Here is a 14,159-nt window from a genome sequence, read left to right on the forward strand (position 1 = left end):
TACTCCTTCAGAAAGAATATCACATTTATGTAGGACACAGAAACAAATGCATTATTTTATGAGCATAAATCATAGTTGCATTAAAATAGTTTTAAATGCTATAAGGAACATTCAGATAGTTAAAGGCAACATGTGTGACCATAAGCAGAGAAAGATTTTATCAGTTCAAGAGAGAAATAAAATTATAGATGCTATTCTGAACTTTGTTTGCCAGTAGTAAAATACCCCTCATTTTTGCAACAGAAGTGGAATTATTAGACCTTCCTAAATATGTTAAGTCCTATTCAGCTGTTAACTTTCAATTCTGTATTTTAATAAGAAGCATAATCATGCAGCATTATGTAATTAAATTCATAAACTATCAGCATTTTGGCATATTTGCATGTTATATCCCAAATAAATAAGATCAGATATTTTGAGCAGATCATTTGTGCATCAAAATGCTTTATTAAGTCAGATATTCAGCATCTTATTGTACGGATCCTACTGTTTGTACACACATGTATGTGTTTTAGATGAATGAAGCTGACATTATTTAATCAATGAACTATCTGATATTTTTAGAGTCAGCGTGTAAGGCACAGCAACCATTCCACAGAGAACTCTCCAATTGAAAGACGAAGTCTAATGACCTCTGATGAAAATTATCACAATGAAAGGGCTCGGAAGAGTAGAAATCGCTTGTCTTCCAGTTCCCAGCATAGCCGAGATCATTACCCTCTTGTGGAAGAAGATTACCCTGACTCATACCAGGACACTTACAAACCCCACAGGAGCCGAGGATCGCCCGGGGGATATAGCCATGACTCCCGACACAGGCTTTGAGTCTGCTGACACAAACAAAAAATTTATTTGTTGACAATTTGCCATAGCACTGCTAGGATAAACCCATCATCTAACTTGGCAAGTACGGCACAGTATTGACTGTGTTTATGGGCTGCTGTCATTGGATGCTAAGTAAGGGGCAAAAAAAATGTACATTATGCCCTTAAGTCTGGATGGATATTAGATGCCCAATCATATAGATATTTTAAGTGCAACATTTACATAACAGTACCTTTATTTTATTCATTAGATTTAGACACATCGATTTGTAATTTAGGGTACTTATTGAGGCACATATAAAATAATTTCCCATGCTGGAAATTCCAAATGACCAGTTCCAGTTGGAACCAATTTATAAACCAATTCCTGTTGGAATTTGGGTGAATTGACTAGAAAGTCTACTTGAGCATGTTGTGATCCCTTTAAAAAATCTGAAAAACACTAATGAGGATATCAAAATACCAATAGAAGCCAAAACCAGCTATGGCATTTATTTGCTGAAAGTTAAATTTACCCTTAAAGTTGGAACATACACACATTTTAATACATGTTAATGTTGCCAGAATGGCTTTTCTAACTTACCAAATATATTGATAGTGCCAAAAAATCTCAAATTAATGCAGAAATTACACAGTCTCCTCAAGATTTTAATATTTTTCTTTCCTGGCACAGCTGTTGTTTCAAAGTGTTTTGCTTTTTGTTTAGTCACTACTGTTAGCTCTTTTGAAGTTGGCAAAAATCTCAAAATTTCTTTTGCAGTAAGAAAGAAGAGTCAAGGGAAGCCCAATCATAGCTGGGTATATGAAAGGCAAGATGGGGTGTTGTTTCCATTTTAATCAATCCGAGCACAACTAAGCACACCCAGGAATCTGCAGGCAGGTAGTGAGGGTGGACACAGATCCTCCTGAGTGCAAAGCTAAACATCTCCAGGTGGCAGCTTATCCATCCACTTACTGCAGACATGGGTTCAGTATTTCCCACCAGACACAATTGAGTACTTTTTCATTGCTTCACTCAGCCTCTGTCTTTGAATATCTGAATGCTCTAGCCCTTCCTCAAATTCTTTATAATTATGTTAAAGATGTTAGTTTTACATAGAAACATTCAATTTTGATATTGAAAGATGTGTTTATACAAAACAATTAATTGAAAATGTGAAAACAAATGAATTTAAAGGCTTGCAATAAAAATAAACTCATAGATCCAGAATATATTTGTTCACTAAACATAGCATTTTTATTGCAAAGAATTATAAAGAATTTGGAGATTGAGCCATCTTATTTCTAATCAACACTCCTCTTCACATATTAAGTCTTCATAGTTTTTCCAGTGGCTATAATTATGGAATTAGTGTCCTTCTGTCCTATATTTTTAAAAAAGACTTAGATTCACTATGACCCAAGAAATTATTGAAATTGACCATTTTATATAATACACACACATCTTTAGGAAAAGGCTCTTGTTTCTAAAAGTCCACAATGCATGTGTTTTCTAAAGCCCCAACTGGACCACGCATAAAAGTCCTTTTGTACTGGTACATGTCACAAAACCTATTTTTTGAGAACAATAATAATTCATTTTCTATTATCGTATTCCCCCCACCAAGCCTTTCAATACTTAGAATCTCAAAGCATGCACCAGTTAAATAATTTTCCTTACTGTGAAAATAAGTTCCATATTCTCTATGAATTATACATGTCTTGAACCCTGTTCTGACGTCCCACCTCCCCTCCCCTCGTGTTCACTGTGCACACTCCATTATGAACCTGTGTCGCTGATATGAGGATGCCTATAATTATGTAAGTTATCACAAATATTTGATACAATTCAAAAATAGGGGCTCAGTAAATTCTAAAAGTTAACAAGTGATCTTGGCTTATGAGGTTCTTTTGTCATCTAGTGAAGCCTACAGAACTTTCAGTTAAGACATTTAAAAGAGCTATATCCATTAGGCACTTTAATAAACATGTAAACTGCCATTACTGAATATTTTGTTAGAGCACAGAAGAGCACTTTCCAGCAAACAAAATATATTTATTACATGTACAGCACATATCTGCATGAGAAAGAAAACATTAGCCAAAACATTTTTCTAGATGCTTTACTGGTTTCTTGTTTGTGCTCATTAAAGTATTTAATTGCAAAGAGTGCGCCAAGGTGTATAAATTTAGACTAGACAGCTGTTCTGCTTTTTCTGTAGTAGCATTAGCAATCCGGTCCTCTAACTATTTTAAGATATTTACATTTTATGGCAGGTAGCTATAACAGCATTTACATATATTTCCTAGTCAGCAAGATTACCATATTCTTTCACTTTAAAAAATCACTTGTTTTAAAAGGCCTCTCAGAGCCTTGTTCTAAGTCTTCCGTGTCATGCTGATAAAGAGAGAGGTCCATTCAGTATCTGCACAAACCAACCTGTCATTTACCACAAAGTGTCCACATCTGTCTTGCTTTGCATCTTATTCAAAAGCTAACAGTCTTGGAAAGGGTATAATGTATATTTTCTTGATAGATATATTTAAAATTTTACTTTGATATGGCATATTTTTCCCATTCCTTTTGTAATGTTTATCTTCTCCAAATGAATAAGAGATGCATTTTCCTTTTTTTTAAGGCTTAGAGTTTATTGTGTAAATGATACTAAAATACAGATATATACTAAATGAAAAGTTTTATTTTTGCCAAGCACATCAAGCACCTTTGGAAAATACATATTCTACAAATAATTTGTTTTTAACTGATTTCATTTGAAATTAGCAAATGATAAGCAGGAGAAAGAAGTCTTATAATATTTTGAGGCTGTTTTGACTTGTAGTATAAACCACATATGCTGAAATTTCAGTATATGGAATTTCAGAATATGTAAGTTACATATTCTGTAATTTCAGTCATTGAACATGTAACAGTGCAGACTCATGTGACAATGTGGGAATGTAGTCCTGGAAAAAAGGAGTGCATTTTGTCAATACTGATATTAATTCTCAAGGCTATAATGTGACTTCAATATTATAATCAATAATGTGATCTTGTTTACTCCAATATTTAAAGCAACACTTGGAAATGTTTATAAATGACTAATGATTCTCTCTTATCTTTATACAGTTCTATTGGAAAGAAAATTGAAATTAACAATTTAGACTGATAGTCTTTCCTAATAAGAGAATCTTAATTATGTGACAATATTTCATTGCACTTAGTCCTTAAGGAAATGAATTTTTTAAACATAAAACAAATTCTGAGCAAATTATTTGTTCCCTTTAAATAATTTGTGAATCACTTGATTTATTATTGTTGTTGTTTGCAAATTGTATTTTTGGAATGTTAATCTCTTTTCATACCTGCATACTTGAACTTGTCTTTTGTGTGGGGCCTTAAAATTCATAATAGGAGCTAGGACAGTGGAAGGGAGGGAGAAAAGAAAATCATGCCAATAGTTGGTTTGCAAATTTAAATTCTTTGAATGAACATATCATAAAATGTTGTTGAGACCCAGGATGTCAGTTAAGAATATTTCTAGATAACCTTAATTTGCATGCTAGTGTATTTTCTTAGTTATACAATTTTATTTTGGTATTTGTTAAAAATAAAAACAATGTAATACCACCATAGAAATTGCCCTATACGTTGATATTTATACTACCTCTTCTCTAGAGAAGACAAGCTGTCTTTAAAGAGAAAAACACTTTTCAATAAGTAGTGATCAAATTTATCACTATCACTGCTAACCTTGCTGCAAAGCTAAATACATAAATTGTTAAACTATACCTTCCCTTTAAATTTAAACTGTTTCCAAAATACTCTTGATACCCTTTCTTTTCTTCCATGTTCATGAGGTTTTCTTTGAATTGGTTCACTATTTATTAGACGTCAAGGTTAATGTAATGAATCATTCACCACAGGGAACAAATCACACTGCAGGGGAACTGCCTTTGTGTGTAGCTTGTTATACCGTCTCGCTCTAAGTCCAAAAGAGAGCAGGTCTGGGTACTTGCTGTTCAAGTGCAGCTGGCGTGTGAATTCTAATCTCGTCGAACCTTGACTTCTCCTATGGATACTTAGGCATTTCCTGGGTAAGACTACACATTTTCTTGGACTCCCATGTCATTGAAAAAAACTTTATAAAATATTTCAAATAAATGGGAATGTACCCCTCATTTCTTTTCTAGTTCTGCCTTTGTCTTTCATGACAATGTTGCATGTTGTTTTCTTTTTAATTATATAAAACTCCTCTTTGAATGACTATATGAATGAAAACATTATAGGAAATTATATAATAAAATTTGTTTGCTTAGCTCCACATATCTTTAAGTATTGTTCATACTCTAGCTGTTACTAAGTTGCTTTCTCAAGCTGGGTCTACAGGTCAGAGAACAGCGAGGCTCTCTTAAAGGGCAGTGGGGGTCAAAGCAGTCCGAGCAACAGAGGGCAGACCACAGGGGCCACTGTCTCGTGGTTCACTTAATCCGTCAAGCGAGTGAAATAGTGGAATCGCTTTACATGGACAGAGAGCTAGAACATTCAAAATTACTTTCTGAAGGTTTCTTTTCTTAAAACATTCTCAAAGGAAATACATACTGGTATAGCAACTATCTCTGTCTGCTTATAGATGATTTAATCCCAAATGCTTCATACAATCAAGGGACATTATCAGAAGACTAGACAATATTTTATCAGATAATCTCGACTAAGGGCTGTAACTCCTACTTACTATGAAAAAAATGTATAAATGAGTGAAGGGCAACTAGTTTTGGGGAGTCATAGTTACATATGGAACTTTCCTTTGTTTCTTTTAATGTATGTAAAATGTTTGCAGAAAATTATAAAAAATGTTTCTAATGAATTCAGAGTGATTTGGAAAATACACTGATGCTTCCTCTTTGAAAATTATGAGTTAAAATGAGAACTATTTAAGAACCAAAAGTAGCTGGCCTCTATCTTTGCAATACTTGGTAAGTGTTCTTGGTTATGTTTTGAACACTTAAATTTCTCAACAAATGGCTATATCTATATTTATGTAGGGGCCACCCTTACCCTACTCGCATGCCAGCTTCACACACTTTTAACTGAAATCAGTGTGAATTCTGTATGCATAAGGGATGTATTAAAGATACAGGACCATTAATGCTATATTGTTGCATACTGTTTTTCATATGCCTTACAATATTTTCTGGGATGTTATTAAAATGAAAGCATTTTATTGCCAAAATAAATCTATGTTGTAACTTCTAATCTGCATTAGCAGTAGAAAAATAATGTAGCAAAAACATATATTGTACAGTACAAAGTTATAAAGATATATATATTTTGCCAATAATATGAAAATAGATTGAGAAGAAAGAAGCACATTTGTTATAGCACAAACTTGCAGGAAATTCACTGTTAAAATTGGAAGTTGTATTTTTTAAAAAGATATAGCGTTAGTTCTAAGTTTTATCATATATATTTCACTTATCATCTTTCTAACTTGCTGCAGAATACTTTTCCAGCAATTTGCTTCATAACCCTGCAATCTGTGGATGTAACTTATTTTACTTTATTCCCTTCCATAACATTTATTAAATTTTACTTTGTGATAAGACTCATACTATATTTACTGTTCTTATTTCTTTTTCAATCGCAACTACAGAAAAGTAACAGCAAGTAAGCTTATAGAGTTCCTCTGAATTTCAGATGTGTTTGAAATGCTTTATATTTTTCACAGCCTAAAGTCAGAATGATAAATAAAAAGTGTTCGAACAACAAAAAGTAGTTAGGGATTCTTTACTTTGTTTGTACTAAATACTATTTTGAAACATAAAGCCATTATTAGCTTTTTTATTTTGAAGGGGTGGTGGGAGGGGGAAAAAACAGAAACTTACTACTAATAAAAACCAGTATGGCAATTGATGTAGAAAGTTTTCCCTACGATCCTGAGAGGGCTGCTGGGATCCCAAGCTATTGCTATATTGCCAGCTACAAAGTGCAGGGAAAAATCACCTTTGTCACATAATTTTTTCTTTCTTTAAACTTTAGTTATTATTTTGATAATTTATCCCCCTTTTATGTTTCTTATGTAGGTAAATGTGTAGCATTCTTCAAGGCATGCTGGGTAAAATATACTATGCAAATGTGTACAGTGCTGCATGTTTGTTCTCCCTCTGCTTTAGTGGCTTTAAAGGAAAAAATGTGTTGTTATTTTTGTGAACTAAAACATTTAACAAAGAAAATGCAGAGTGCATGCATATAGTATACTAATTTCTATGGATATGTTTTATGGAATTTCAATGTGTACAAACCAACTGCATTACTTTTTTTCTTTTATATAATAAATGAAAAAAAAACACTGAAACCAGCATTATACCTCTCCTTTATATTATTTATTATAGAAAAAAGAAAAAGTCTAAACATTTACCCTCAAAACACAGACAGATTCAACTAAATAACTATTTCCTGACTGCACTGTTAGGTGCTGTGAGGGATCACAAAAGAAGAATTATAGTGGTAGGAAGAAGCTTGTAAGTTAAATGCATACTCTCATGAATGGGAATATTTTACAATATACATGTGAGACAGGATTGAGCACCATATAGGAGAATAAACTAGATAAACTGTATTGTTCACAAGAAGCTCCTAAGTGATGGATTTAATGCAGCAGTTAGCAGATGTTCCCAGAGGCACTGTGCACCTTGGGCGTATGATGAGTTTCATGCGCTCGGGGTCAATTGTCCATGTGTGACTTGATCAGCATTTGACTTTTCTCTCATTGCAGCAACCAAGACATTGAAAAGAAATGTGTACTATGTTGATTATCATCACTGCATTAGAATTATATAATGATTTATTGCAGTTGAGTTATTTCACAAGGTTTATCACATTTTATCCATCTGACTGCCCTAGAAAATAGGCAGGGCAGAGTATTAGACCTAACTTCAAGTGAATAAACCAAATTTCACTGTACCTTTTCTCTCTAAAGTACTTTTATCTAAAAATACATATATTAAGTGCTTTTAAGATGATGGTCATCTGAAGCACACAAGACAATGCCTAGAATACAATAGATGTTACTGAATGAACGGTCCCTTGGTTATTAAAATACTGTACAAGGCTGCCCCAAGGATCAAGGCATTGCACCCAGCAGTCCGAAACTCTGAGCTGGCGGAACTGCAGCTCACTGCAATCACTCCTTCTACCTGGCCGTATGCCTGAAGTCACCTCTCTTGTCATCACCACATCTCCACTAATAAGACAGACTGTGGAAACAGCTCGTTTGTCCTGCCACACAACATGCAGTGTAGCACGGAGGTTCCAGTGTGGACGCTAACTCTTGCCTGGGTTCAAAGTCTGGATCTGTAAGTAACGAGCTTTGAGCTTGGGGCAATCACTTAGCTTCCCTGTGCCTGGGTCTGTTTCTGTTCAGTGATTTTCATTTTGATGATGGGTCACATTTTCCTGTTTTCTTAACTAATTAAAGACCTGATTAAGGTGACATAAAACACAGAAATTATTTTGATAAAGCAGAATCTTTGCTTTCTTGACAGAAAAATTTCAAAATATTGAGAGCAGACCAGTCATCCAAGAAAATTTGTGCTTTTAACAGATGAAAAAATATTAGCTTTAGTACAATATTGATATTAAAACTTATTTTTAAAAAACCTTTTGTAACAAATTTATTCAATTTTATCCAGCTTTATCTCACATAAAATTTCTTTCCCAAAGTAACATTTTATGAATCTTTCCTCAAAAATGCATTTCCATACCTTATATCTTCTTTCCTGAAAATACATATTTTTCCTTCCATATTAATTAAAAGTCTTAACCCTAAAAACCTTAATTTCTAATGACAACTGAAAGGTAAGTAATTAGCATTCTTTAGATTGGAAAATGTATTAACATATTTCATAACCTCTGGAAATAGAAGCTCTTCATATATATGTATATATGTGTATTATATATATGTGTATGTGTATATATATATATATATATATATTTTTTTTTTTAAACAGATTTAACCACCTTATTTTTCTTGAATAGAGTTATATGGTGGCCACAGCTGGAGCCTGGGTCCTCTGCATGGAAACTCTGGGGCGGGCCCCTGCAAGGTGGTCAGTGAGCTCCTGGAGGGAGGCTTGGTGAACAGTCTCTTTCCAGAAGTGGAGGTGAGAGAGCTGTAGTAGGTCTTAGAGGTGACATCAAAGGTGGCCTTGGTGCAGTTGCCCAAGGTGGAAGTTCAGCCCCTGGCTGAGATATAGCAGTTGTCAATACCAGCTATCATCAACAGCTTCTTGAGCACAGGGGCCGAGACAATGTCCATGCCCCTGAGTGCGGAGGGAGTGTGCCAGCACAGAGCCACAGTGGACAGTCACCTCTCAAGGGACAGCGTGGGGCTTGTTGATCTTGTCCCCCCAGTAGCCTCACCACACAGGGACAACAGAGAGCTTGACCAGAGTGATGACCTGACAGATGGCAGAGGTTACTTCCTTGGAGTGCTTAATACCCAGACCAACTTGTCCATTGTAGTCCCCAATGGAGACAAATGCCTTGAACATCTTCTGGCCAGGGTGGGTCTGCTTTTGCAATAGCATAATCTTCAAACCTCTCCTGGAGGGATGCCCCAGGAAAAAGTCAGTGATCTCAGATTCCTTGATGGGCATGGAGAAGAAATAGACCTCCTCCAGGGGTTGAAACTTCATGTCCTTGATCAGGTGGCCCAGCTCGGCGACCCAGATGGACCCAGATCCACTCCTCGTTCTCAGCTTGCTCTTGGCCTCGCCTCTGCGAGCTCCACAGCTTCACCCCGGCTGATCCCATTCTCAACCTTGGCCTTGGATACCGCTCCCAAATCCACTGAGGCCGTGGCCTCCCACCCAAGGGCCCTTCTGCCTGCCAGCATCATCTGCCACGTGGTGACTCCTCGGAGAAGAAATACTGGCTGACAGTTCACAATGTTTAGAAACATGCTTCTTAACAAAGCACAAAACATACTACAAATCCAAGTTTATCTTTTAGTTTCTCTGTAATAAGGAGTTAAAAAACATAAACTTCTTTAACAAATAATGTTAACAATATTTATCTTATTTAGAAATGATCTAGATATTCTAAGATTTTAATTTGACTTATCATTTAATTTAACTTGTCAAAACTCTAAGGTTTCAAGTTACCAAAAGATTTTGGGAAATTAAATAAACATACCATAAAATGTAAATAATGCTGAAGAGTTCACCTAAAAACTTATTCCATCTACATCTATTTATTTTACTTGTTCTCAATAATTACAGTTGGGTTGTTGCTGCTGTAGGAATGATGGCTGGACTTGTTACAATAGTATCATTGCCTGAAAAGAGAAGCCCTGAATGGTTTAATAAGGGGAGCATGGCCACTGCTGTCCTACCAGAGAGCGGGTCTTCCCTGGCCTTGCGTGCCCTGGGCCAGGGCTCACTGTGTGCACGGTGAGGGGTTGGTGTGATCAGCTTCTTGAAAGCTTTAAGAGTTCACAGTTTGTGGATCATGGTCATGACTGGCATAAAGGCAATGGAGTCCTTTCCAAGTATGAGGTTCTCAAGCCGAATACAATGTACTACAGGATCTCCACTTCCTCATATGCAAGGAAATCTTGCACAGGCTCCTTACTGGTCTGGTATGTTACATTTCAGAAAATATAACCTTATTTTTACCAGTACTTAACTAAAGCAGTTTTAATTGGCATACATACTAAAAATAAAAAATCTGGGTTGACCAATTATACACATTAAATATTAAAGAGAAGTTTTGTTTATAAAACTTAAATTTAAGAAGTACCTTCAAAATCAACAGAGAGATAGTGGCCAGACATGATGCACGAGATCAAATGGATTTAGTTGACATCTTCAGAGCATTTCCCCCCAAAGCAGGAGAATACACATTGTTTTTGGTGCACATGGAACATTTTCTAGGATACACCACATGTTAGGACACAAAAGAAGTCTCAATAAATTTAAGAAAACTGAAATCATTTCAAGTATCTTCTCTGACCACAGTGCTATGAAACTAGAAATCAATCACAAGAAGAAAACAGAAAAATACACAATGACATGGAAGCTAAATAACATGTTTTTAAACAATGAATGGGTCAACAATGAGATCAAGGAAATCGAAAGATACCTTGAAACAAATGAAAATGAAAACACAACGATCCAAAATCCATGGGGCACAGCAAAAGCAGACCTAAGGATAGTCATAGCATTACAGGCCTATCTCAAGAAATGCCAACATGGAGCACGACATAGAGACACCTCAAAAATTAAAAATGGAACTGCCTTATGACCCAGCAATTCCACCTCTGGGGGTTTATCCAAAGAAACCCAAAACACTAGTTCAAAAGAATATAAGCACCTCTATGTCATTGCAGTGTTATTTACAATAGTGAAGATTTGGAAGCAGCCCAAGTGTCCATCAGTAGATGAGTGGATATAACAACTATGGGGCATTTACACAATGGAATACTACTTAGCCATAAAAAAGAAGAAATTTTACTCTTTGCAACAGGACAGCATGGATGGACAAGGGGAACTTTATGCTAAGTGAAATAAGCCAGTCAGAGAAAGATTAAGTATCATACGATCTCACTCATATGTGGAATCTAATGAACAAACTAACAAAAAAAAGAGAGACAGACTCAGACAGAGAGAGCAGGATGACCGTGCTGGGAGGGGTTTGGGGTGGAGGATCAAGAAAGAAAAGGGACTTATGAACACAGACAGCAGTGTGATGATTGCTGGGGAGAGGAGGGTGGCTGGAGGTGGAAGAAGGTATAAGGGGGATAAATGGTGACGGAAAAAATACAATAAAATTTCTTTTTTAAAAAAAGTACACTCATACCTTGGTACTTGTAATCATCAGACCTTGCCAAACCTGGTACTTGTCACATTTTGATGAAAAAAAAAAAAAAGTTTCAGCACTCAGCACTTGCTTGAGACTTGTTGCACTTGCTAGAACTTGTATGAGTCATGACACAACCCTGAAAGTGAAAATGCTTCATCACTCGGTACTCATTGGTTTCGGTGCTTGTCAGGAGTTCCAGAACGAATTCACCACGAATTCCGAGTACCCCTATACTTTATAGAGTCTGCTGTGAGACCTTACAAGCTGGGCCTGCCTTGCGTAGCCTCAGTACCACGCTGAGGGGTTGGCTGTCCATTGGTTCACGGCCTTGCACAGAAGCAGTAGCAGGCAGAGGAGGTGGCCAAGCTTCACAAGCTCCCTTCTTTCGTACCTCAAACCTTGCCTGCTGCATTCCTCCATTCTCTTCCCCCAGCTTTTGAGTGAATGGCCATGAGCTGGGCTGTGGGAGTCCTGTGGGCCAGCTGGAGAGTGGGCACTGGGAGAGCAAATCTGAGTCTGGGGTTGGCACCGTGTCCCTACCAGCCAGTCTGCATCCCACTCAGGGGCCCTTGGCCCATTATTCCTGTGTCCAGGATGGCAACTGTCAAGTGTGAGCTTATGAAGAATTTAATTTCAGAGGAAGCCATTCATCACAATAAGATCTCCGTCATAGGAACTGGGTGGGTTGGCATGGCCTGTGCCATCAGCATCCTGCTTCAAGGCTTGTGTGATGAGCTTGCCTTGATGGACACTATGGAATCCAGCGAACAAAGGCCAAATGATGGATCTTCCACATGGCAGGCCTTGGACGGAAATGCCAAATATCATTGCCAGCAAAGAACACCTTGCACTGCAAACTCCAACCTAGTGATTATCACAGCAGGTGCACGCCAGGAAAAGGGAGACGCCCACCTTAATTTAGTCTGATAAAATGTAGCCATATTTAAATCCATGATTTCTAATAATATTCAATACAGTCCTCACTGCAAGATGATTGCTGTTTCCAATCTCATGTATATTTTAAATTATATAGCCTGAAAATTAAGTGAAATTCCCCAAAAAACATGTCATTGGAGGTGGTTGTAAACTGGACACTGCCCCTTTTCCTTTCTTGATTGGGCAAAAGCTTGGTATTGCAGTCTGAAAGCTGTTGTGGGTGGGTCCTTGTAAAGCACGGAGACTCTCCTGTTCCTGCGTGGAGTCTCTCTGAAGGATCTGAATTCAGACATAGGAACCGATAAAGATCCTGAGCAGTGGGAAAGTGTCCACAAAGTGTCCACAAAGATGTGATTGCCAGCACCTATGAAATTATTAAAATGAAAAGTTATACTTCCTGGGCCATTGGCCTTTCTCTGGCTGATTCAATGAAAGTATTTTGCAGAGTTTTAGGATAGTGCATCCAGTTTCCATCATAATTAAGGGTCTCTCTGGAATAAATGGAGAGATTTCCCTCAGGGTTCCTCGTATCCTGGGAGAGAATGGTATTACCTTATAAAGGTCGTGCTGATCTCTGAAGAAGAGTACAGAAACACTTTGGGAGATTCAGGGAGCTGTCAAGTTTTAAAGTTGCTAAAACTACCATTCTGAAGTTATTGAAGAAGAGAGAGTAGTTATGGGTTGTATATGTCAAAATTTTGAATGAACTTAGATTCCTAAAAGTTGGAAACAGGAAGGGGTAGATTAACTCCCCTGTTTATTTAGCTTCTCAGCTTTTTTGTTTAGCATTGTTATTTTTTCTTCAACAATTCCTAAGTGACTGCATCAAGGGTGTTTTTGTACCACTCATGGACCAGTACTTACCTTGCATTTATATGTCGCTGCCATTTGATCCAAAAGAGCGGAGTGTAGGTGATTTTTGTGTGGCAGAAATCGATTCTTTTCTTTAAGTACACATTATTTCTTTCATTGTGGTGGACTTATGTACCATTTCATTTATTTATATATATTTTTAAAATGTGTAACTTTTTCTACAATGTGAAAATAAATGTACAGAAGTATTTTCTAAAAGAAATTAAGTTTCACTTACTTCTTGCACAAAAACAGTTCAAAATGCCTCTTATGGCCCCTCCCCACTTCTTTCTCTTCCTTTTGAGACCAGCCTTAAAGAGAATAGAAGGGGATGGAGGGAGTTTTGAGGGGTTTCTTCATCTAAGCGAAGTATATAACCTCAGTTTTCCCCCATTTTTTCTAACAAGAATAGAGAGCAATTATCATAGTCATCAGGTGACCCAGAATCAAAGACAGACCTCAGACACAAATCCTCTGCTTTTACATATGTGAAAATGGAGGCCTAAAGAGGTTTAACTGACTTGGCCAGTTAAAAAAAAATACATACTCTGCCCAGCAAAGCTGTCATTTCAAATCCAAAGACACACAAATTACTTCCCAGGCAAGAAAAAGCTAAAGGAGTTCATCATCACCAAAGCAGTATTACATGAAATGTTAAAGGGTCAAGGAGAAGGAGGAGAAAGAAGGAGAAGGAAGATAAAAATATG

The 14,159-nt window shown here is 36.7% G+C and overlaps 1 protein-coding gene and 1 pseudogene across 4 annotated transcripts in view; both read left to right on the forward strand.

Moving 5' to 3' along the window:
* The window catches only part of CACNB4 (calcium voltage-gated channel auxiliary subunit beta 4), a 235,307-nt gene extending 231,174 nt beyond the window's left edge, over positions 1–4,133 (forward strand). For 3 of the 4 annotated variants that reach the window (XM_045821650.1, XM_045821781.1, XM_045821726.1), the window contains one exon: positions 565–4,133. In XM_045821650.1, coding sequence (XP_045677606.1) covers positions 565–825 — 261 coding nt within the window. In that variant the 3' untranslated portion in view covers positions 826–4,133. The remainder of the gene's footprint in view (positions 1–564) is intronic. The other variant, XM_045821840.1, reaches the window with a different exon arrangement.
* Positions 4,134–11,429: 7,296 nt separating this feature from the next.
* Positions 11,430–13,159, forward strand: LOC123824625 (annotated as a pseudogene).
* The last annotated feature ends 1,000 nt before the right edge of the window (positions 13,160–14,159 follow it).

This window comes from Phyllostomus hastatus, unplaced genomic scaffold (genome assembly GCF_019186645.2).
Source record: "Phyllostomus hastatus isolate PE091 unplaced genomic scaffold, TTU_PhHast_1.1 phas_contig_1, whole genome shotgun sequence".
Classification (NCBI taxonomy): Eukaryota; Metazoa; Chordata; class Mammalia; order Chiroptera; family Phyllostomidae; genus Phyllostomus; species Phyllostomus hastatus.